The sequence below is a fragment of the Pleurodeles waltl genome, chromosome 4_2, assembly GCF_031143425.1.
Source record: "Pleurodeles waltl isolate 20211129_DDA chromosome 4_2, aPleWal1.hap1.20221129, whole genome shotgun sequence".
Taxonomy (NCBI): domain Eukaryota; kingdom Metazoa; phylum Chordata; class Amphibia; order Caudata; family Salamandridae; genus Pleurodeles; species Pleurodeles waltl.
In genome coordinates, this window is record NC_090443.1 from 277,871,498 (window position 1) to 277,897,080 (window position 25,583).

Below are 25,583 nucleotides of genomic sequence, written 5' to 3' on the forward strand. Positions count from 1 at the left end.
CTGTTTTAAGGGAACGTTTCAGGATTTATTGAATATCACCAAATGTGTCTTAAAGACGTGTGCAGCTGTTGGCTGTCACATGAATCCGTGCAACAAGATATTGCAATGCCTTAATAGTATGCAGTAATTCATCCACGTGTTTAAAATCTTCATAATACTTTCTTCACTGTGTCATTTAGATTGGTTAAGTGTTGTGCAGGTGACTGTATTTTCACAAATTGTGCACTTCTTGGCTGTGTCTTGAATACATTCTCACTTCAGTGCTGGAACATGAAGATAAGAAGAATGTCATAGACATATTTAAACATTGCCATCTTCATGAAGTAATTGTGAAAAATTCTGAGGGGGGGCCAATGATTTTTATTTTTCAACTGGGGGCGCAGCATTAAAAAGGTTGGAGAACACTGCCATAAGCGCATCAAGGCTGAGATGTATAAGTAGTGTTATCACGTGCTCCAACATTGCTTCTGAACCTGAACGTATTTGCAAAGAAAGAATCACATTGTAATACACTTGCAAAATATGGCCAAATGGTGTTTTAACTCTCCATTCTACTGACAGAATCCTCTTCATCTGTGAGAAAGGTCTAGAAGAGGGATATTTTAGGATTTCTTAACTGCACACCATTCACCCTTCATTGTTTAACGAGGTTCGAATGCAGGGAACAATTGCTTTAGCACCAGCCAGATAACATTAAAAAATACATTAATTTTTTTAACTCTTCAAAAACAAGTTTAAAAACAAACGAAACGTAATCACCAAATGCACACATCTGTTTTAACACACTGTCTCTATAAATATAAATCATTTCTAAGTTCAATTATACATCGAGATGTGGATAACAAATGTAAATTCCAAAGGATAAACCAAAACTCAAAAATATTCTTTTCACATGTCTGAGCAGCTACATTAATGTGCTGTTTTTTAAAGCTCAAATGTGGCAGGAGACTACTTCAGAGCACTGATAAAACATACATCAGTAATTGCATTGACACATTTTATATTTGCCCAGCAGTTTTGTACGTGTCCTTTTTGCATACTATACAAATAATTACATGTTTATAACTACATGGATTACTTTTAAATGAAGGCTACTTATTGCCTGTAACTTTCACTATTCTGCCTTCACAGATTATGCATAGAGATACATCTGTGTTTTTTGCTTAGACATGAAAGGGTGCATTGTTTACATACCTTTACATCCTTGAAACACTGTGGGGCTGATTCACAAATGTAAGCTTACTTTGTGTAAGTTTGAGTATTTTTTTTTTTGCTATTCGCAAATTCAAATTAATGGTAAGTTTATGACTGCAGAGAGTTGGAAGAGAACTCCGCACATAGTAAGATCGGCCTGTCAACATCACAAACTTACTACTAACTTGTGGTTTGTGCAAAAATAGTAAATGTACACAAAAGTGTACGTTTACCCTTGTGAATCAAGCCCTACGTCCCAGCATTGATTGTAATAGTGATGAGATATCACATGTGAAAAGACTACATGTGAATTGCATATCTTAAGAAGACCTTCATTCTCATTTTTTAGTACGTGTGCTCTGCTTTTCGATATAGTGTGGTGTGATATGTGTGGCTCTACACAATATGTGGATTTCCTGACTGTCTTGAAGATGACTGCAGTCCTTCGTTGTATCTTGAAGATATTTTGAATGTAATTAACTGTCTCTTGGCATTGGTCCAGTTATTTCTTGCTTATATGTTTTAAGGCATATTGAGTGTCCTGTATTATGTCTTGACAGGATGCGCAATTGGCTGTGTTTTTAATCAATATAAGGCCTTGATGGTGTGCAGAGCTGTATCTTGAACCTGTATTACAAGTTTAATACTTTGTTGTAAACATACACAGTCAACCTTTATGTATTCAGATAGTCATGTTTGTACATGGCTCTGCTGCTAGTCAGATTTTGTAAGCTTCTTTGCTTTTTTACATCCCCTGCTTTCTCTCTAGTCTTCTGGATGCCAAGGACAGACAACTCCCCCAACAACTCTTTATGGTGATGGAGGCGCTTTTCCGCGTTCGAGGTATTATTCAGGGTATCTTGTTGCTTTCTGGGGGCATCATCTTCCCAGAAGCCACCGAGCCCATGTGCTACATGAGCAAGCAGATGACAGAAGCCTTCTCCAGAGGTGGGAATGTTGTTCTAGGGGGAATCTTCGTCATACACTCCAAAGTGCTACATCAGGAATCAGACTTCACAGAGACACCCAAGCCATCGTCCTGTCAGGGGTAAACCATGGTTACATTACTTGCAGCCTTTACATGTGTGCACGTGTTGAGTCCTGTAGCTTATATGACAATATACCATGGTCATTAATTGTGACCGACAATGATATCACATCCACTACACCAATTTACCACTACTTATGGGAAGTTTAAATTTGCTACTTCTAATTCCACCCATGCTTTCTTTGGGAGGTATGCATAAGTGGAATTAAGAAGATTAATACTTTATGAACCTTACAGTATTGTGGTTGCGTTGTGTAGTGGCTGTGATATTATTGACGTGCAATTGAATGCAATAGAGTAACGTCACCCTTTTGTGTCTCCCCATTGTTTTCTGATGCAGTCCCCTTCCGTACTTTCCTGATAAACTTTGGCTATGATAAGATATATTCCAGCCAAGCAAGTTTTTCCATCACAAAATGATGGTAACAGTGTATAATGAAGGTAAGGGGGATGAGCTGAATAAGGCCTTGGAGAAAGTTCATTACATAACATGCTTCAGAGTTCAGAGTTGCACTAAGAGTGACCTCTTTCTGGGTGAACCGAATTTCCAGCTCAGCCTGGACATTCTATCGTTTTTTAGGTCTCACCTCCTGACAGCTTGTAGTTGTCTGTTTGCAAATGACCTCGAGTGGACCATACCAATAATGTACAGATGACAGATATCCCGCCTATTGCTTATTTGCATTTTTGTCACTCGCATGTGGTTGTTTCTTTTTCGAATGCATGCCTTCTCTTGCTTGTGTTCGTCCCTCCTCTAGAGCATAGTCTTTATCATCTTTTTGATTGCTGACTTGTGTCTTTGAACCGTTGCAATTTAGGAAACGACTTTCTTGTTTTCATAAAGCACTCCATGGAAGTGCATGTGATGGCTTGCTCTCGCTCATGTGCTGCTCTCCCCCAAATACCCGCCCCACTATTTTTTCCCTTTCACCCACTTCAGACCCACCTCCTATGGTCCATAAAATAAAATGTTGTAATTTCACTTTTTTGGAGGGCCCTGCATTTGTCATTTGCTGCAAGGTAACTCTGCACTCCAAAAAGCAATGTTGTACATCTTCTTAGCTCTCTCACCACCATCCGCTCTTGTTGCTGACCGAAGTGACATCCACCAAATTGGACTAGTACACAAAAAATGGTACCCACTTATTCCTTAAGGGCCAGATGTATGAAATTATTTTGCACTCGCAAACTGTAAAATCGGCCGTTTGCGAGTGAAAAACCGTGGTCTGCGATGCATGAAATCCATTCGCAGGCCACAACTAAGAAATCGCTAAAATAGCGATTTCTTGCATTGCGACCTGGAAATTGTGAGTCGCAATTTGCGATTCGCAATTTCCAGGTCGCAAGCCTATTCTGGAAAAAATCGCAAATTGGCCTGGCCTTTTGCATTTCCAAAATTGCGATTTCTGGTTCAGAAATCGCAATTTTGGAAATACAAAATATTCACAGCTATGGGCCAACAGGCCCATAGCTGCGAATGGGGCCGGTATCGCAGTTTGCGATTCGGTAATGGCATTTGCGATTTTTAAGAAATCGCTATTACCGATTCGCAAATGTGATACATGGCCCTTTGCGAGTCGGTAATAGCGATTTCTTAAAAATCGCTATTACCGAATCACAATGGGTCGTGATGGCACATATGGCCCTAGGTTCGCACATGCATATACTGAATAATGCTGCACCAACAGCGGCCACATCATTGCGCCTTCTTTATTTTTCTAATTTATTGTTATTGCTTCCTAGCATCGGCAGAAAGCATTTTGTTTTTGTTGATGCAATGCAGAATCGGCAAAAAGCATTGACAGAGTCAATAGATCAACAAGGTGACACCTGTTGACTCCGGGTTTGAGACTTGGTGAGCTTTTTGGAGGCTAGGGTTGGATACTATTGCCATTTCAAGTCTGCATTTTGTGAGTTAATTTGTTCTCTTTTTCCCGTTCATTTTTTAATTTGTGGTTTGCTTGTTTTTGTTTTTAGTTCGTGCACTTGAATAGTTGTACAGAGGAAGCTTCAGGCTTCCAGACCAAACTGATTTCATGTGCTCTCCCTGACAATAAAGGCTCCAAACCTCTGTCTGCCTTTCTCTCTATTTTCCTTCCCCTCCTACCACCCCCGTGATATCACTTTCCGGAAGTTATGTCAACCACTCCAACCAAATCAGAGGTCTCATACTGTGGAGATTAAATTAATAATCTTTTAGTATAAGAAAAAATCTCTAACAAGAAAAAAAGTGAAATAAACAAGCAATATCAGTCGATAAAAACTAAAAAGGTGTAAAGGAAAACTGACTGCCTCATTTTAATTTAGAAAATCAGGCTAAAATGACCCTTTATAAGTAACTAGGCTATTAAGTCTAATTTTCTTAACTTGGGCAAAACGTGAAACAACTTTTTTGATTCTATCATGATGAAATGATTGCCCAGCTAAACCTTTATGAAGCACAAAGGTAGACCATATATCTCGGGATCACTTTCGTGATTTAAAGCAGGTGGATATTTTGGGAGTTCATGGTTTCCCATTCAAATACCGTGATTTTACTTTTGTATTTAATACCATAATTATCTTGCTTCTACTAAGTTTGGTAGAAACTGGTAAAATAGCGATTTAGGGCCAGATGTAGCAAGCATTTTGCATGGTGCAAACTGCGAAAATCGCAGTTTGCGCCATGCAAAATGCCCATCGCGATGCACATTCACAATTTGCGAGTCGGTACCGACTCGCAAATTGTGACTGCGACTCGCAAATAGGAAGGGGTGTCCCCTTCCTATTTGCGACTCGCAGCGCTGTGCTAAATTGCTCTGTGACCGCGAATGCGGTCGCAAGCAATTCGCAGTTACCACCAGTGTCACACTGGTGGTAACCCATTCGCAAAAGGGAAGGGGTCCACATGGGACCCCCTCCCCTTTGTGAATGTTGCCCAAAATGTTTTTTCAGAGCAGGCAGTAGTCCAATGGACCACTGCCTACTCTGAAAAAACGAAACCAAATGGTTTCGGTATTTTTTTTATTTTGCAACTCGTTTTCCTTTAAGGAAAACGGGCTGCAAAAAAAACAAAAAAACACTGCTTTATTTAAAAAGCAGTCACAGACATGGACATCTGCTGTCTTCAGCAGGCCACCATCCCTGTGAGTGCAGGGACTCACTATGGGGTCGCAAAATGCGACCCACCTTATTAATATTAATGAGGTGTGTCTTTACGACCCCATAGCAAATCGCAGACGGTATCTGAGACACTGTTCTGCATCTGATTTGGCAAATCGGAAATTGCGAGTCGCACCGACTGCAATTTCCGATTCGCAAAATCGGAACTACTTACATCTGGCCCTTAAAGTATTTGCCCAAAAACCAGAGAACAATACAAATGTCCAGCACACAGAGAGATCTCAAATTGTAAAAAGTGTTGTGTAACTGTTGTCAATCAAACAATCAATCATTCAGCATTTGTAAAGCGCAGCACTGTCCCCCTTAGGGTATCTGGGCGCTGAGGGTGCCACGTCTCTGTCGAACAGCCAGGTCTTGAGTTTCTTTCTGAAGTCTGCCAGGGAGATTGGTGTTTGGAGGTGGGAGGAAGGTTGTTTCAGGTCTTGACAGCTATGTAGGAGAAGGAGTGGCCCTGCTGCAACTGTGATGAATTTGGGGTTTGTGTGTGAAGGCAAGAGAGGAGGAGCACAGGTGTCTTGAGGGTAGATGGGAGTTCAGTCGGTGGTTGATGTAGGATGGTCCTTAATTGTGTAGAGCTCTGTAGGCGTGCATAAGGATCTTGAACTGGCATCTCTTCTGGATAGGAAGCCAGTGGAGATTTCTGCAGTGGGAGGCGATGTGGGTCCATTTGGGGAGGTCCAGGATGAGTCTGGCTACTGCATTCTGTATGGTCTGGAGTCTTTTGAGGAGATGCCTGCATAGAGAGTGTTGCCTTAGTCAAGGCAGCTGGTGAAGAGGGCCTGGGTGACGTTTTTCTGGTGTTGACAGAGATACAGCTGAAGATTTTGCAGAGCATGTGCAGGGTGTGGAAGCAGGAGGAGGCGACTGCGTGGACTTGTGTTTTCCTGTTCAGTTTATTGTCAAGGGTGATGCCTAAGTTATGTGCTTGGTCTGGGGGTGTGGGTGTTGTTCTGAGTTCTGCTGGCCACCAGCTGTGGTCCCAACTGGAGGTACTCTTCCCAAAGATCAGTACTTCTGTCTTGGAGTTGAGTTTGAGTCAGTTGTCGCTCATCCAGTTGGCTATGTTGATCATGGCATTGCTGAAGTTGGTTTCGGAATTGAAGGGGTCCTCTGTGAGTGATAGGATTAGTTGAGTGTTGTCTGCATAGGAGAGGGTCATGTAGGTATTGAACAGTGTGTGACTGAGGGAAGATAAATTGGGTTCCGCTGCATGTGATGTGATATGATATAATATGATATAATTGCACCGTTTAGTAAATTTTGGAAAGCTTGAATTGAAATTTGGTTGCCTGGTTTCTTAATTAACAACTTAAACTCTACATTGCACCTCATTGCCTAGTGACTTGATGTCCTCAGAGTGCAATATTACGCATAGCTCTAGACAGGGAAACAAGTACTTATACTGTATATCTCTATTGCTTCTAGGTTCCACACCAGGTATTTCCGAGATGTGTTGGCCATGGTCTTCACATTGGAGATGATTAACAAAGACCCTGATCTTTTGCCCAACCTAACCCTGGGCTTTGAGATCTTCGACTCATGTGTCTCTGAGTCTAGGGCCATCCAGGGGGCCCTGGGCCTACTGTCAGGCAAGAGGGGACTCTCTTGTCGCTTAGGGTCCCCCGTGGTTGGGGTCGTGGGAGATTCCATGTCCTCTTTGTCGATCCCTGTGGCCAGGATACTTGGGCTATATCACTTTCCACAGGTAAGAGGAGGAGGAGAGTTCTCAAAAACCTGTGGTTCAATACATTTTTAATGGTGATATAATCAGATTATATGTCTTTTTAAAAAACAAATTTGACTTTCAGAAAAATATGCATAACATCATAAATGCTATCTTTTATTTGTGCTATACATGAACCTGTAATGAAGAAAAACCTTTTGGAACACTTTGTTTGCCCCCTCATAGAAATATTCAATCTCATAGTGAATACAATAAATGGGGCAAACATGCATCCAATACAGTATGCAGTAGAGAAGAAGCATGCATCACCATTATGTGTGGCTGATGACTGTTTCTTTGCACCTAAGTAAAATAAATGTTTAGTTCTTGACCTCGAGTAGCACCAAAGGATAACATAAGGTCCCAGATGTTTGGCAGTCTGCCAATAACCACAATACCTGCAAAGGCGAGAGGATATTGTGGGTTTTTTTACGACTCTCTTTTCTTGATTTTTATAACATAGTCATGCATCAACAGTGCAAGGTCACAGATACACAAGTGGTGGATACAATTATTGTTCTAACATCGAACAACATATCCCATTTTACTAAACAAACAATAAACATCAACTCATCTTTCATATTTGGGTGGTCTGGGTGGGTTGCGTGGTATTGGAGAATCATATACCAGGCCTACTGAGCCCAGGCACCCCAGATCTTTAAGTGTTTTTTGTCAGCACCTCTCCATCTGTATATTTATTTTTCAGCAATCCAACAAAAATTCATACCTCCACGTCATACAGTCAGCAAGGGAGAGTCAGATGACCTCCCGGTTTGGGGCAATATCCCATTTGCCTACTGGTGTTCTATGGTGAGTTTTACGGGCCTATCAACCATTATCCCTAGAAGTGCCTCTTTGGAGTTTGAGTCATTTGTGGTATGCAGTACTTGTTTGATCTGAGGGTGGATTGAAGTCCACCAGCAAGTTTTTATAACAGGACAGGTCCAGACAACATGATAGAGTGTCCATTCAAGGTTGCCACAATGTGTGCAGCGCAGCAAGCTCATCCTCCAGAGCCTGCACAGACATAATATAGACATTGGATACATTAAAATTGAATTAGCTGTAAGTTGGAAGGGATGGCCACAGTACGTATGACCATTTTTACATCCCGCCAGTCCTCATCGTAAAGTTCCCCAAGTGCTGCCCTCCAAAACAGGCTGGATCATAGTGATCTGTGGAAGAGAGGCAGGGGGGCACTTCCCTTAGGGGAGATTGTGGACGTCTCAGTCCTCAAGCATGTGTAGTTTAAGGTACCAGGAAGACTTCTGGCAATCTGCAAACAGCCAGTTGTTAGCAGGTATCATTGGTGCCGCCGAAAAATAGAGGCGGAGAATAGGGGTGCCCAGGCCTTCCTTATAATGTATGTAGTACATGTAGCATAGAAGACTCTGTGTGACATAGCTGCCCAATAAACCCTGGTGGCCATGGATTGTAGTTCTGGGAAAAAGGAAGCAGAAGTGTGAATGGGCAATTCTGTGGCACATATAGGAATCTGGAAATAATTAGCTTCTTACATAAGGCAATTCAACCCAATCAGTTCAGTAGAAGGGTGGACGAGGTGTCGAGATCCGTGCAGGTTTGTGCCAGGACCGGGGCAATGATCAGGTCCCATGTGGTCGGTGGATCAGAATCGATATGAATGCAGAGATGTTTGAAGGGGCCGGAGGCGACCTTCAGCCTGGTTTCATATAACGATGGAGCGGGCGGCCGATCAGGTGTATGCATTGTGGATTATCCCAATTAATTAGCAATCCAGCTGCATCTCTGTAGATCTCCAACATTTTATTGAGGCGTGGCAGGGCTGCCTGGGGGGACTGCATGTATACAATCTGTGATTTTTACATAGATTGCCTGAAAAACAGTACACCAGATAACTGTGGGATACCCGTAGACTAGATTTTACTGCACTAACTACTAAAATGTCTTCAAAATGGAATAGAATAATTAATCCATAAACCTCCCCAATTGGAGCTTGGCATAAATGTGTACCTCACTGTATGAATCAGAATTCCAGTGGAGGCTTGCAAACCCTGAAAGTGGACTTAAAATTTGCCTTGAGTGACATTACACACAAATGTACCCATTCAATCAAACTCACTGTTTCTCACTCACAAATGCACTGGCAAACACTCTCACTTTCACAGTCAGTGACCCTTACAACTACTGGTACACAAGAGATATGATTTGAACTCTTGGGATACAAGAGTTCTGCTTTAATCATGCAACAGCACATTCTGCACAATTGATAGCGCCACCACTTACTCCCACTCCCTCTCAAAATCATCAACCTCATCAACTCATTCTAACTCTCACTGCTTTATTCAAGTCCCTCGCTTTCACTTATTCATAATCACTCTCACTCATTGATTCGCACACTCAAGGACACTCTAAACTAACACACACACTCCCTCAATCTTATTCTCTCTCAGACGCTCAAAAACAAATTTGCTCTCACAAATGTAAAGGGAAACAACACTGATTTCTTTATTTCCTCTATTCCTTTTCTGGCAACTCAGAGGCTCCATGGTAACAGTAAAGCAGAAAACCAGCACTCTATTTTGAGACCAGCAACCATGATTTATAATGAGAAGCCAAGCAGAGCAGTAGGGCAAGGTTTAAGAGGTAGACCCACCAAAAGCCATATCTCAGCATCTTTATAGGACTTGAAGTACAACCCTATCAGAAGCTGGAACAGTGCCAAGAATCCTACCACTGCTGCTCTGTGTGGCTCCTCATTGGTCTCAGGAGTACACTGATGTATCCTTGACAGCCACATTTTAGCTGATGTACTGTGCTGCCTGAGGCATGTGCAGTATGTCTAGAAAATAAAAAGAATTGTGTCTGCGTTAGAGGATCGTACCTGAACTACACCCTCACATGTGCAATCCAGACATACATCTATAGAGTGCTGTGTTTTTAAACAACACTTTGTATCTGGATCATCGCTTAGCTGCCTCCTCCTGCTCCTGTCATCAAGAGGCCTGGTGAAGAGACTGAGGGGGCTGATCTGCTCACTACAGAGTTCATATAAACACAAAAGTTGTGCTGACATGAACACTGCTAAATTAAATTATTACAAGTGTGAGCAGAGGCTCTGTGAATTATGTGGAGGCTCATAGGTAGCAAGACCTAACGCCCCTGAAGAGTAACACCCCAGGAGAGTTTACCACCAACCCTGAAGTCTTTTATCCACTCCAATGCCTTGTAGCACTGCACAAAATCAATAACTATACACCAGTCTCAAAGTGCCTACATGTATAATCACGTACTTGTTTATGGTTCATCATCTAAAGATCTCCTCTAGGACATATTTCTAACTTGATCTCTGCTCAGGAAAGAAGATGTTTTATGTGTTGATATTGTTGACAGCTTAAGTTTTTCCATAGCCATATCCTCTTTCAATTTTCAGATAAGTTTTGGTTCCCTGGAACCGGTTCTTGCAGACAGGCACCAGTTCCCTTCATTCCTGCGGACTGTGCCCAGTGAGAAGATCCAGGACGTGGCTCTGTCCCATCTCCTGCGGCTCCTGCATCTAACCTGGGTGGGTATTCTTGCCAGGGATGATGACTTGGGGGAAATGGCTGGCCAGCATCTGAAGGAGCAGATAATAAGTAGTGGTGGATGTGTGGCCTTCCTGGAGAAAGTTCATTTCCGCTATTCAACGGAGAAGATCCGAAGGATTAAAGAAGTGATTAGGAACTCAACTGCTATTGCAATTGTCGTCTACTGTGAGGAGATGCACTTGAAGCCAGTTCTGGAAGCTATGTCTGTGCATGGCTCAGGAGGCAAGATCTGGATCTTGTCCCTCAGTTTCATCTTTACTTCAGAACTGTTCTCAGAGGAGGCATGGCAGTTGATCAATGGCTCTATTGGGTTGGTTCTGCACAGAGGAGAAATGCCTGGATTTGACTATTTCATCCGCTCCTTGAATGCTTCTAATTATGCACAGGACAGCATTGTGCAGGCATTCTGGGAAGAGGTTTTCAAGTGTCAGTGGGCAAGTAATGCTAGCTTGCTGAATCAGCACCATATCTGCACAGGGCAAGAAGAGCTGGGCCCACTGGCTGCCAAGCTCTTTGAACTTGAGGATCTGAGTTACACGTTCCAGACTTACCTTGCAGTCTATTCTTTCGCCCATGCCCTTCATAACCTCGTCACAAGCAGGAACCTCAATGAGCTCTTGGTCCCTGGCTTCGGTGTACCAGACCTCCATGACATCCGGCCTTGGCAGGTAGGAGCTCAGCGGACAGGCCTCTACGAGCCCTGAACACTGTGATACACCAATTCATGTGTGACCTACTACTTTGGTGGACTTTTCTTTACCTCAAACCATAAATATTCTCAAAGTACACCACTTTCAGTACAGCTATCTGTCCATTTTCCTGTCTGTACTGTCTTCCTATTTATGATGTCTGACTATATTGTCAGCGGTGTCTGAATATACTCTCTGTCTTCATGATTTCTTTAGTTTTTTGTCTTCCTGTCTGCCTTTCCTCTGTTTGTCCTACTTCCCATACAGACTATACTACGGAATATCGAGGTAATGAATATTGTGATACAAGAATATTCTGAACAAAATATTGAAGCCCGAAATATCGAAAGATAAGTGTATATAGGGAAAGTATAAATTACTCCACATCAATGTACCTCTACATACATCTATGTACCTCCTATTTTATATATCTTGACGATCATGAGGGGAAAATATATAAATATTGTATATATAGGTATATTTGCCCCTCAAGATTCCTATTCTTGAGGGGAAAATATGCATATTGATAGATTCTCACTCCATAGAAAACAATGGAAACCTTGTTGTTACACAAAGTACCTGATTTGCTTAAAAAATAAATCCACAAGGGTGAGCGCACATCGAAAATGTCAGCGATGCGTCGTTTTTCTCTCCTGCAAGGGAGCAATGTGTCGATTTCCAGACAGGGCACCTCCGGTCATGCAGTTTCACTTTGATTTTGACGCCCAGTGATGATGCGTGCGAAATGCGGCCGCACGGTGATGGAAAAACTGTGCTGCAAGGGTTTGCATTGTTTTTAGCAGCCCCAAGCGGATGTTGCATCATTTCACCAGCCGCGTTGCAGTTGATGCATCAAAATTGTCCTTGCATGGCTTCCTGTGCATGGATTTCAGTCCTTTTTCTACCAGCTTCACCTTTCAAGGGCCCAGGGACTGGATAGGGTCCATCTTGGTAGGGCAGGAGTCTCAGCAGAGAGTCCAAGTGCTGGCAGAAGAAGTCTTTGATGGCCCTGAGACTTCAAAACAGTAGGCAAGCTCAGTCCAAGCCCTTGGAGACACTTCACAAGCAGGAATATAACACAAAGTCCAGTCTCTGTCCTCTTTCAGGCAGAAGCAGCAAATGCAGGCCAACCAAGCAAAGCACAGTCACAGGAAAATGGACAGTACTCCTCCTCCTCCAGCTCTTCAGCTCTTCTCCTTAGCAGAGGTTCCTCTTGGTTCCAGAAGTAATCTGAAAATCTGGGGGTTTGGGTCCACTACTTATACCACTTTCTTCCTTTGAAGTAGGCACAATTTAAAGGAAAGTCTCTGTTGTTCACAAGATCCTGCCTTGCCCAAGCCAGTCCCCAGACACACACCATGGGTTTGAAGAATGCATTGTGTGAGGGAAGGCACAGCCTGTCCAAGTGTAAGTGATCACTCCTTCCACTCTAGCCCAGATGGCTCATCAGTATATGCAGGCTACATCCCAGCTCCCTTTGTGTCACTGTCTAGTGGAGATTCACAAACAGCTCAACTGTCAGTCTGACCCAGACAGGGAATACTCAAGCAGGCAGAGTCACAGAATGGTTTAAGCAAGACAATGTCCACTTTCTAAAAGTGGCATTTTCAAACAGACAATTTAAAAAACAACATTATCAAAAGATGTATTGTTAAATTGTGAGTTCAGAGACCCCAAGCTCCACATCTCTATCTGCTACCAAAGGGAAACTACTTTTAAATTTTATTTAAAGGCAGCCCCCATGTAAACATATGAGAGAGATAGGCCTTGCAGCAGTGAATAACAAATGTGGCTGTATTTCGCTGTCAGGACATGTAAAACACATTGGTACATGTCCTACCTTTACCATACACTGCGCCCTGCCCATGGGGATACCTAGGGCATACCTTAGGGGTGCCTTACATGTATAAAAAGGGAAAGTTAGGGCCTGGCAAGTGGGTACAGTATAGAACTGCACACATAGACACTCCAGTGGCCATGTTTACAGGGATAGTCATGTGGGTGGCACAATCAGTGCTGCAGGCCCACTAGTAGCATTTGATTTACAGGCCCTGGGCACCTCGGGTGCACTGTACTAGGAACCTACTAGTAAATCAAATATGCCTATCATGGAAAAGCCAATTACACATACAATTTACACAGGAAACACTTGCACTTTAGCACTGGTCAGCAGTGATAAAGTGCCCAGAGTAACAACAGCAGCAAAAATGGAGTCCAGCACAAAGTCAAAACATGGGAAACAGAGGCAAAAAAGACAGGGGAGACCACGCCAAGGATGCCGTGTCTAACATTCTGACTTTTATATCTAACTATTTTGTTACTGGAACTTTTGGAGTTACAGAGCAAACAGGATCTTTTGGGCACTGGGTGAAACAATGAAAATCTTTTGCCACTGATGTCTTTGGGCTTTACCCTTCTATTGAACTCAAAACTGAGCACCAAGTGCATCTCTTTATTACTTGACCCTCCGGGTAGCAAAGTCGAGCAGTCCAAGGCTTACTCAGGGAGGTGATGTTGGACAGAAACTCAGAGATACATAACAGTGAGGAATAAACCATTGTCTAGGCAGTGTTTTTACTTATGGGGAAAAATTACGTCCACACACAGAATGCAATACTGTACATACAATTTCAGCCAACAAATATTACGTATATTTATCAAAGTAACAATCACTCTGTGAGGGCCCTAGGTGGTATTAGCAGATATGGTTCCCTGTGATAAGGTTTGTATATATTATAGTGAGTGCAAGCTGGGGCCCATTAACCTTTTAGAGGATACAATTCTTCTGGTCCCCTCTCAGCTTCAGCCTTTTGTCCACAATGTATGAGCCTGCTTATCCTGGCTAAGGGCGGGAGCTGTGGGACTCCTGATGGGGTGTGGACCTGCATTGCCCATCACTAATGGTGGTTTTGCCTTGGCCCCAGCCCAGCCAACTCTGTTGCCTCAGGACCCCTTCTGGTGTTTACGTATATGCTCTACCTCATGATGCAGGATGGCACTTGCACTGGCAAGGAGAAGGCTGTGCTCTGCCAGTGATACTTGAGCTAAGGGGATCTTCTCTTATGTCAAAATACGTTCACCATTCATTAGATGCTACTCAGTCGTAGTCACTTTGTTGACTTACAGGGAAACTGAGGGATGTGGTGTTTTTTTGTGAGCACCAAACCATTGAAGGTGCCTCTTCCTCTAGGGATGCAGCAGATCTGCCAGGATCTCAAGGTCTCACCACGTAGCCTTGCAATGCAGATACTTCCAGCTGCATTCTGCTTCTTTTTCTTCAGCAACTCTTTACCTCTTCTTTGTGCAAGGGTAACACTAGCACGCCTCCTGAGCAATCTGTCAGCTCCTTTCCTCCAGACAGTGCCCAAGCAGCTCCTCCTGGCATACTGCATATCTCCCAGGTCCTTGTTCACGAACCTGGTGAAGGAAAGTTTACAGCCAGAGATCTCCAATCCGGAAGCACAAAATAGTTTATTGGTCTCCAGTGGTGTTGAACTCAGGTTTTGAGTAAAGAGAATTCTTAGCACACTGACACTGACTAGTAATGTCTGCTTCCATAATTATACCAAGTTTGGAGACAGAGTTTTTTATTTTCCACAGATTTAGTCCTGGGACGGGTTTCAGGCAGTTCTTTCTTTTTGTGTATTCCTCCTAGACTGGTCCAGTCAATATTTTTGTCTCATGCTATCAGCAAGAGAGTGGGGTTCTCCTGTCAGGGAATACCCAAAAAAAGAGGGAGAGGGTTTCCCACTTAACTTCCCACTTAGTTTGTTAGGGATAGCACTTTCAGGGAACAGTGGAGCAGGAAAGGGTGAGAGTTCTCCCTACACTTCAAAAGGAATTTCTGTCCTCTACCCTCCATGCCCTAGAATCCGGTTCACTATAAAGCACCTCAGAAATGCTCTGGAGAAGTCCTGCAATTCTTATTGCTATCTGAACTTTCTATAACCTCCATTTAGCATATGTCTCCAGTGCAGGAAATGAAAATGGATTCCTAGGTGGCCACCAACTCCGTGCTCATTGTACCACATTCACGTGAACTACACTCGCACACACATCCATGCCCTACATGGATGAAGTGCAGAACCTGGGTGCAGGAGGTTGGCAGATCAATTTTAAAACATATGAGAGGTCTTTAGGCAACTCTCCCTGACAGGGAACAGACAAAAGGCCTGCCCTGTCACTGTAATCCTTTGCTGCCACCACTGTCAGTTCTCCACACCCCAGGGACATAAGGGTAGTCACACTCAGTAAATAAATGGTGCTCATGGTGTACCCCTCCAGACCACAGAACCCAGCTCTCTTTTGCTTTTGTGTCATAGGGAGACCACCACAAACACGATTGCGTGTGCTGAGGCTAAAATAAGAGAAAATCAGGAACTTGCTATGACAAACTCTAGGTAGGGGTACATATTCTCCAGAGTCATGCAGGGAACCTTTTCCACTGATCTATACCGTCTCTTATCTTTGCTTATAGTGCCTATGGCTTCCTTCCTGCCTACGCTGTACTTGCTCTCCCATCGATGCAGTCTGTACTGTTGGTCTTCCAATCTATACATTCTGTGTACACTGTGTGTGTGAGTGTGCACTGATTAATATCTTCCTGTGCGCCTCCTCTTTATCTGTCATTTTGTATACTGATTGTATGTTTGATTTTAGACGTCTTTTCTGTCTTTAATGTTTGTATGAGTGAAACAAAATAATAGAGACCTGTGGGTTAAATTTTTGTAAAAACAACAAGTGATGGACGGAATGCTGAACATTGTCAAACACTCACCCCCAGTCATAGATCTGGGTTTAATCCATCGTTCTTTTGCTCACCATGCCACCCCAGTTTGGACCCAGCCATATGCAAATCAGTCTTGACCCCGTTCCTCATGGGAACAGTCCAGACCGAACTGCCAAGCCAGGTCCTCACTGGACCGGAAACAAGCATCCTGGGACCGGTTTCGGGGTTTCACCCATCATCAGCTAGGCTAGCTTGAATCCAGTGGCATTGGAAGCACGGGACCCACGTCTGGGCATACCCTTCCCACTTAGGGCGACAAAGCAAAAACAACAAGTGATGGACGGAATGCTGAACACTGTCAAACACTCACCCCCAGTCAGACGTGGGTCCCGTGCTTCCCATGCCACTGGATTCAAGCTAGCCTGGCTGATGAGGGGTGAAACCCCGAAACCGGTCCCAGGATGCTTGTTTCCGGTCCAGTGAGGACCTGGCTTGGCAGTTCGGGCTGGACTGTTCCCATGAGGAACGGGGTCAAGACTGATTTGCATATGGCTGGGTCCAAGCTAGGGTGGCATGGTGAGCAAAAAAACGATGGATTAAACCCAGATCTATGACTGGGGGTGAGTGTTTGACAATGTTCAGCATTCCGTCCATCACTTGTTGTTTTTGCTTTATCGCCCTAAGTGGGAAGGGTATGCCCAGACGTGGGTCCCGTGCTTCCCATGCCACTGGATTCAAGCTAGCCTGGCTGATGAGGGGTGAAACCCCGAAACCGGTCCCAGGATGCTTGTTTCCGGTCCAGAGGACCTGGCTTGGCAGTTCGGGCTGGACTGTTCCCATGAGGAACAGGGTCAAGACTGATTTGCATATGGCTGGGTCCAAGCTAGGGTGGCATGGTGAGCAAAAAAACGATGGATTAAACCCAGATCTATGACTGGGCGTGAGTGTTTGACAATGTTCAGCATTCCGTCCATCACTTGTTGTTTTTGCTTTATCGCCCTAAGTGGGAAGGGTATGCCCAGACGTGGGTCCCGTGCTTCCCATGCCACTGGATTCAAGCTAGCCTGGCTGATGAGGGGTGAAACCCCGAAACCGGTCCCAGGATGCTTGTTTCCGGTCCAGAGGACCTGGCTTGGCAGTTCGGGCTGGACTGTTCCCATGAGGAACAGGGTCAAGACTGATTTGCATATGGCTGGGTCCAAGCTAGGGTGGCATGGTGAGCAAAAAAACGATGGATTAAACCCAGATCTATGACTGGGGGTGAGTGTTTGACAATGTTCAGCATTCCGTCCATCACTTGTTGTTTTTGCTTTATCGCCCTAAGTGGGAAGGGTATGCCCAGACGTGGGTCCCGTGCTTCCCATGCCACTGGATTCAAGCTAGCCTGGCTGATGAGGGGTGAAACCCCGAAACCGGTCCCAGGATGCTTGTTTCCGGTCCAGTGAGGACCTGGCTTGGCAGTTCGGGCTGGACTGTTCCCATGAGGAACAGGGTCAAGACTGATTTGCATATGGCTGGATCCAAGCTAGGGTGGCATGGTGAGCAAAAAAACGATGGATTAAACCCAGATCTATGACTGGGGGTGAGTGTTTGACAATGTTCAGCATTCCGTCCATCACTTGTTGTTTTTGCTTAAATTTTTGTAGCCCTTTGCACATAAAGGAGGAGAAGCCGTTTTCCCAGACAGTGGAAGTGTATTGCTGATATTCCTAAAGCTGGAGGGAGGAGATCTAGATACTGAGGAGGGGAAAGAGGAGACAAGGCTTCCTTTAGAAATGTGACTGGTTCATTTCACTGAGAGTGGCTTCTGATTAGTATTCCATAGCACTGTCCTTTGGTAGATGGTGAGGGTGAAGGGTGAGATTGCACCCTCTGTTGATGAGAGTGTGAAAGCTCCCTTAAGAGAGGCTATCCTTTTGAGCCTTTCCTCATTGCAGTTCAATGCTGCATTTGATAGCCAGGTGCAAAAAGGTCACATTTCTTCGTGCCTCTGTTGTGGGTGCTCCAAAGTGGAGATGACTCTGCCATACAGAGCATCACTCTTCATAAAGGCTTTGTCTGAAGAACATCCTGGGTAGGGCATATAAGAGAAGAACCATCTGAAAAGGGTTCTGAGAGTGCAGACAGATTATCCACATGCCCCGCTCTGAGCTGACTGTATAAAAGTGGGTGCTGCTGATTAACTTGTTGTTCCAGTTCCATGTTCTATTTGACCATACTCTAAGGACCTCTGTCCAACTACAGCTGTTGTCTGCCTGTTAGCCGCCTTTCCAGAGATGACAAGACATCACCTGGAGCCTGAGTCTAGACGGAAGAGCTGTTTCTTTGTCCTGAAATGCTTGGAATCTAACCTGCTTGCTTGGAGAAGTAAGCAGTATGCCAACCCTGCAAGATTTGTGGGCGTCTCTGGCAAACCAGAAGCAGCTGATGAGCTAAGGGTCCATCCACCCACAGACACTCAAGAGAGTAATCAGCAATCCCCCAGATCAGCACGCAGTTTCACCCATTAAGCGACATGTCCTGTGGCACTGTCCTGCAGTTGTACCCGAGCAGACTGCGCTTCTGTGAACCTGATACTGTATCCGAGATTTCTTCAACATGGGATTATGCTGAAGTTGTGCCTGAGCAGACTGTTCCCCTGTGAAACTGAAGTTGTGACTGAGCAGCCTGCACTATGGCACTGTCCTAAATTGTGCCCGAATGAACTGTGCAGCTGCAGCCCTGAAGTTGTCACATGTCTTTTGCAGTTTATGCAAAACATAGTGCAAGATTAGGCTTCTCACCCCTAAACTAGGACTGCTGGTCTGATGGACTGTAACTCACGAACCACCTGAACATCATATGAGGCTCGTCCGTTCTGAGCAAATATCAGTTCTGTGAGACGAACAAGGTTATTTGTTAGTGAGTTCTGAATTACATTTATGAATGGATACACACCAGGATCCACACTCTGAATGTATTTTAAAACTGTATTAATATCAATCTCCTAATTTAGTGCAGAGAATGCTTCCTGTTCAAAATGATAAACATTATACGTGGGAAACTCTACACTTTTGAGTTACATTAGTACTTGTGGCTTTTAACTATTTGCTAGTGTAAAGTTACTCAAAGGTATAGACTTTCATGTTAGTATCCCTGAAATAGGGTGTTAAATTGGTAAAAACGTCAAATACAAATGTAAAATTACTACTAGAAGTGGTTTTACTACCATATTTGACGTTCTGCACACTTGGCAAGGCCCTCAGAACTGGTACAAAAACTGGGTAGCAATCTCTGTATTCTGAACTGTAGGGAACATTTAAAGCTTTAATAACATTTTCAACAAAATAATTCTAATTTGTAGGTTAAATATTAAAGTTAATTAATATTCTATGTTTATTTTAAATGTAGAATAACATACTAAAATTTTACAGCATTAATAACTTTATTTGAAATGAAAAATATAATTAGTTTAAAATATATGTTACTTTAAATCGGGAAATAATGTTTCTGAAGTTTGAACAAAGATTATGGGGGTCATTCTGACCCTGGCGGTCACCGACCGCCAGGGCCAACGATCGCGGAAGCACCGCCAACAGGTTGGCGGTGCTTCCTGGGCCATTCTGACGCGGCGGTAAAGCCGCGGTCAGAAAAGGGGAACCAGCGCCGCCGCCATGGGGGATTCCGACCCCCTTCCCGCCATCCCGTTCCTGGCGGTTTTTACCGCCAGGAACAGGATGGCGGGAACGGGTGTCGTGGGGCCCCTGGGGGCCCCTGCACTGCCCATGCCACTGGCATGGGCAGTGCAGGGGCCCCCTAACAGGGCCCCATAATGATTTTCAGTGTCTGCTTTGCAGACACTGAAAATCGCGACGGGTGCCACTGCACCCGTCGCACCCCAGCAACTCCGCCGGCTCCATTCGGAGCCGGCTTCATCGTTGCTGGGTCTTTCCCGCTGGGCCGGCGGGCGGCCTTTTGGCGGTCGCCCGCCGGCCCAGTGGGAAAGCCAGAATGGCCGCCGCGGTCTTTTGACCGCGGTGCGGTCATTCGGCGGTTCCTGCCAGGCGGGCGGCTACCGCCGCCCGCCGCGGTTGGAATGACTGCCTATGTTTTTAAAATATTAAAAGTGATGTATACAATTCAAGGTAATTAAAATATGTTTAATAAATATTAATGTTACATTAATTTTCACTTTTAGAAAGGTTAATAAAATATTATAAAATAAGTTAATGATTTTATTTTAGACAGTATTTTTACCATTAAATAAAATGTATTTGTAGTTTTAAATAGTTTGAATAAGTTAATTTAATTTAACATTAGTTCCAATGAGGTTTTTTTTTATGTCCCTAATTCCAATATTTTCTAGTACAGTGATTGACCCTGTGTGTTGCTGGACTTACTCCAGTTCTGAACTGGAGAACATTTACAACTGTTTTGGGTTTGATGTCTCTCGGCATGCTGTAATCTTCATCTGTTGGCTTGCACTACGCCCATCTCACATCCATCACTTTCATTCGTTCCATGGCCTTCCTTTCAAAATTCACTTGATTTCGTAGGTAAATGCTTTACATTTGTGCTGCCCTGAGACTGCTTTGTTACTGCCTTGGAGACTGACCCTGTTACATGGATTATTGCACAATCGGCCATATTCCTTAGTGTGGCACACTACTTTTTTCTTTTGCCTTGCTGCTTCGTGCTTCGTGGCCTTGTTGTTTCTTCTTCTTCTTTGATTTGGGCATGCAGCTGTTTCTTTGTGGTTTCTGCGCACAAAGGCTGCACGCTGGAGGTGGGTTATTTTTTATTTATTTAATATTTTTTTAAAAGATTATCATGTTGCACCCTCGATTGGAGGAGTGCTTTACAAGAGGACGTGACGTTTTATTTAGCGCAAACTCGATCGGAGGAGCTCTTTCCATGACTACGTGAAGTTTCATGTAGCGCTACCTTGATCTGTAGAGCACTTTACATGAGTACCACTGACATACAAGTTTAGCAGTTGAAAAATATACAAACTGGAGCATTTAACACAGAAAAAAATACAGAAATCCTCAAAGTGGCTCTCCCGGCACAGCAGGAGAGCTGATACTACAATATTCACTGCACTCTGGAAACTCAACTCATAATGTTTTGCGGGGCATTGCTTTTTCAAAAATTGTTGCCCATAATTCATCCTGTGGTGGTCCTACGACAACAAGACCACCACCAAACAGTCCAGCATGACACACTCTTTCTGCCTATGGGTATGTGTCACCTCTGGGTCCCCTCAGGAGGTTGGGGGGCAAAAAAGACTCCCACCATTCAATGCCTTTTTCAGCTCTCTCATGGCTGGAACTTTTGCTTTACAGCTGGAAGTAGTTTATGTTTTATGGGTTGTTTATAATAGAATTGCAGTAGGCCTGCTAGGCCTGAAAATGTGTAAGACACCATGGCCTCTAGGGGTTGTATATATGATAACACTGCATTACTTTCCACCATTATGTTTTCATGTCATTATGCCCTCTAGGGGCTAACTGTACGATTACGTGACCATGTTTCTTACAAATGCTATTTGTATTATGGTGTCCTCTAGGGGCTGTGCTGAGCATTACAGTCAATATACTACAATATTCATTGCACTCCGAAAATTGCCCCATAATGCTTTGCGGGACATTCCTTTTACAAAACATTGTTGCCCATAAGTCACCGTGTGGTGGTCCTAGGACAATGGGACCACCATAAACTTGTTCAGCACTACACAGTTGTTCTGTTTAGGGCATCTCTGGTTCCCCACACTAGGTTGAGCAGACCCCAAAGTAATAACCTCCCCCGCCAGTCAGTGTCTTTTTAAGTTCTCTCGTGGCTGGAACTTTTGTTTTACAGCTTGGAAGAGTTTGTGTTTTAAGGGCCTTGTTTGGAATATTATTCTGGTAGGTCTTCTAACAGGACTGCTAGGGCGGAAAACGTGTAATGCACTATGCACTCAAGGGGCTAAATATATGGCTGCATTGCATTACGTTATTTAATTCTGTTTTCATGTGGCTATGCTCTCTAGGGGCTGACTATATGGTTACATGACCATGTTTCTTACAAATGTTATTTTTATAGTGGTGCTCTGTAGCGGCTGTTCTGAGCATTATAGTCGAGATACTACAATATTTGCTGCACTCGAATACTCGCCCTATAATGCTTTGCTGGGCATTCCTGTTGTAAAACATTTTTGCCCATAACTCACCGCACAACGAGCTCTTTCTGTCAAGGTCATTTCTGGGTCCCCACACTAGGTTGGGGGGACCCCAAAATAACCATTTAAAAATATAATAAATAAAAGCAAAATTGTATTTTTTGATTCGGATCGAGAAAGAAGCTAAATATAAGTGCTTTAGTTATATTCAGGGCCACTGGAATTATGTGGCAGAGAGGACCAAATTATGCAGCAGGGTTGACCAATTTATGTGGCAAGAAAAGTCCAGTTATGCATTTACAACACCAATAGCTCTAATTCAAGCAAATTCAGATCTATTGCATTGCAATTGCTTGTTGGTTGTAGTAAGTATGGAGGGGCAGTTTGTAAATAGCAATGGGCTCACTCTCTTGTTGGCGGATGCATGTTCCTCCCTAAACCTCTCCTTAATCGCTCCTTACTCCTTCCTTTACCCATCCTGTCTAGTAGTAAGTAATCCCATTATCCAGCTATGCCCCACTTTCCCTCCCACATTTACTATTAAAATATATATGCACATGTGTGGCGATCTCCACAGATGGGGCACTGATCACTGCGCAAAAAAGATGGGAGAGACAGAGTGTAGACCTCCCCATGCAGGCATGTGAATAAAATTTTGAAGTACATTAGTAATACTATTACAGTACTACTGAACATGCTATAAAATGCAGTTTGTGAATAGGACTCAAGGGGGCAGATTTACATGACTGTCACCCAGCACAGCAATGAAAAATGCACTCTTCTTTCCTCTCTCTAGTTCCAGTGCTGATTTCAGCTGCCATGCACCACGCACACAAGTCTAGCATAGGTTTTGCACTGGAAGGGTACACCTCCAATGCTAAATATTATGCTTAGACACACTTTAAAACGTTTCCCACTTTGTATGCGTGCTGCACAGTGCAGCACGCATGCAAAGACGTAAAAGAAAGGAGAAATGAAAACATTTCTACTTTTAACACCTGCTCTTAAATGGCGTTAACTTTTGATGCAAAATCCTGTCTACTATTGTTTATAGATATGGTTTTGTGTCAAATTGCATGGGTGGTTGCATGGGATTACCCATGTACCAACCATATAATGCTCCCTCTGCGCTACGTAATGCAAAGCAGTGCTTCGCGCTGGAAAGTAAATTAGGAAAAAACATTTTGTGCTGGTTAGCGTCACTTTTGTGATGCTAACCTGCTGCAAAATGTTTATAAATCCCCACCAAGGTGTTTAGATGCAACTATGAAAACAAAGCAAATAGTAGCAATAAATGCAATAAATAAGCAAAATATAAAGAACTGCAAAATTGTGATGATTGTGTACATGTTCATTCAGTTCAAATGGAACCAGAGGGCTCTCCTTCCACACCCCGACCTGGCATCTCCACTCCGCCGACCTCACCCTCGCAACCGTCCTACCCGTCTGCAGAACTACATCTGCAGTGTATCATTCTCGCACCTTGCCTCCAAAACGTGGAACACTCTTCCCACCCACCTGCGCCAGACCAAAGACCTCCTTACCTTCAGGAAACTTCTCAAGACCTGGCTGTTTGAGCAGTAGCAGCACCTCCCTCTCTCTTCTCCCCTCCTCCTCAGCGCCTTGAGACCTTCACCGGTGAGCAGTGCGCTTTACAAATTCCTGATTGATTGATTGATTGAATCAGTCTGTTTCACCAGATCTTCCCTCCTAGCCCCTAGCTAAGCCGAGATTCTTCAGGTGGCCTTCACACTCCTTAGTCAGTATTAGACCTGGCATCCTTGACGTTGTTTCCCCTGACATTTTGCCTTCTGACCTCTGTTTTGCTTACTTCATTTTTGCTGGCTTTAGGATTCTGTGCATTTTACCACTGCTAACTAGAACTAAAGTGCAGGTGGCCTGTACTCTAAACATGGGGACACTGGCTTATCCCCAGTTGGCACATTTAATTTACTTGTAAGTCCCTAGTGGAGTGCACTATATTTGGCCACGGCCTGTAAATTAAATGCTACTAGTTGGCCTGCATCACAGATTAGGTCACCTACTACAGTAGCACTTTAAACATGTCTCAGGCCTACAACTTCAGAACCTGCGGGTTCGGTTTTAAACTGCCATTTCGACCTGACAAGTGTACCAGATTGCCAGGCCCAAACCTTCCTTTTCAGTACATGCAAGTCACCCCTAAAAGAGGCCCTAGCTAGTCCCCCGAGCATGATTCAGTGTATTTAAAAAGCTGGATATGTACTTTTAAGTTTAACATGTCCTGGTAGTGAAAAACAATTACAGTTGTTTTTCACTACTGCAAGGCCTTTCTCTCCCTTAGTTTAACATCGGGATTACCTTGATACAGTTTTTAATTTTAATTTCCAGTTGGAAACGGAAAGAAATTTAGAGTTTGGTGTCTCTGGTCTCACAAGATAAAGTCACAACGTATTGTAAAGTCGGATTTTTAAAAAGTTGGCATTTTTTTACTTTAACCATTCTGTGCCTCTGCCTGTCTCTGAATACACATCTGGGGTGGGTGACAACTGAGTTTTGTGCATTTTCTCTAAACAGTCTCACACAAAAGGAGCTGAGCTGTGACACTTACATCCTGATGGCCCATCACCTGGCTGATCGGCCTTCCTGAGCTAGATTGAGAGGGAGAACCTCACACCTGCACCTGAATAGGACTGTGTCTGTCCTTACACAAAGAGCTGCATAACCCCCTGTAGAGTGCCTGGAGCCAAGAAAGGAAAGACTGTGACCTTGGGCACTTCAAAGGCCTCTTTTGAATCTCCCCCACTTCAAAAACCCAACTGGGTATAACTGAAGGGACCCCAAACCCCATTAAATCAGTACAATTCTGAATTTGAGGACATTCTGTCAGGAAGAAGGACTTCTGTGCTACAGGTAGGGACTGCCACTCTGCTGAACTGCTTTGCTGGGTTTGCCTACTGCTGTCTGCTTCTTGCCTGGGAATGAGAAGGACTGGACTTGCATCTCTTCATCCTCTAAAGAATTTAAGTGACTCCAAGGGCTTGTTAGCTTGCCTCCTGTTTTGAAGTCTCAGGGCCATCAAAGACTTTCTACAATACTGCTCAGCTGCTGGATTCTGCCAACAGTGAGTCCTGTCCTGCCAAGAGGTACCAGTCCAGTCTTTTGCCTCGAGAGGGGACTCTGCAACTGTTTCCCTGAAAAGACGCATTGATGCTGTTGCGCAGATCAAAATCACTGCATCCTCCCTCGTTGCTAACATTGCAGCTGATTACTTCGCATAGCTGACTGTGAGGCTTAGGATCCACAAATCAGCACCAGCCCTGGCTCATCGGCTTCGCATCGCGGTCTGCGCAG

General features: G+C 43.9%; 1 protein-coding gene across 1 annotated transcript in view; it reads left to right on the forward strand.

Annotated features, from left to right (window-relative positions):
• The window catches only part of LOC138293849 (extracellular calcium-sensing receptor-like), a 172,735-nt gene that overhangs the window by 51,822 nt on the left and 95,330 nt on the right, over window positions 1-25,583 (forward strand). Inside the window, exons 5-7 of the mRNA XM_069233157.1 lie at window positions 1,964-2,242; window positions 6,830-7,109; window positions 10,540-11,361. Of these exons, the coding sequence (XP_069089258.1) occupies window positions 1,964-2,242; window positions 6,830-7,109; window positions 10,540-11,361 (1,381 nt within the window). The remainder of the gene's footprint in view (window positions 1-1,963; window positions 2,243-6,829; window positions 7,110-10,539; window positions 11,362-25,583) is intronic.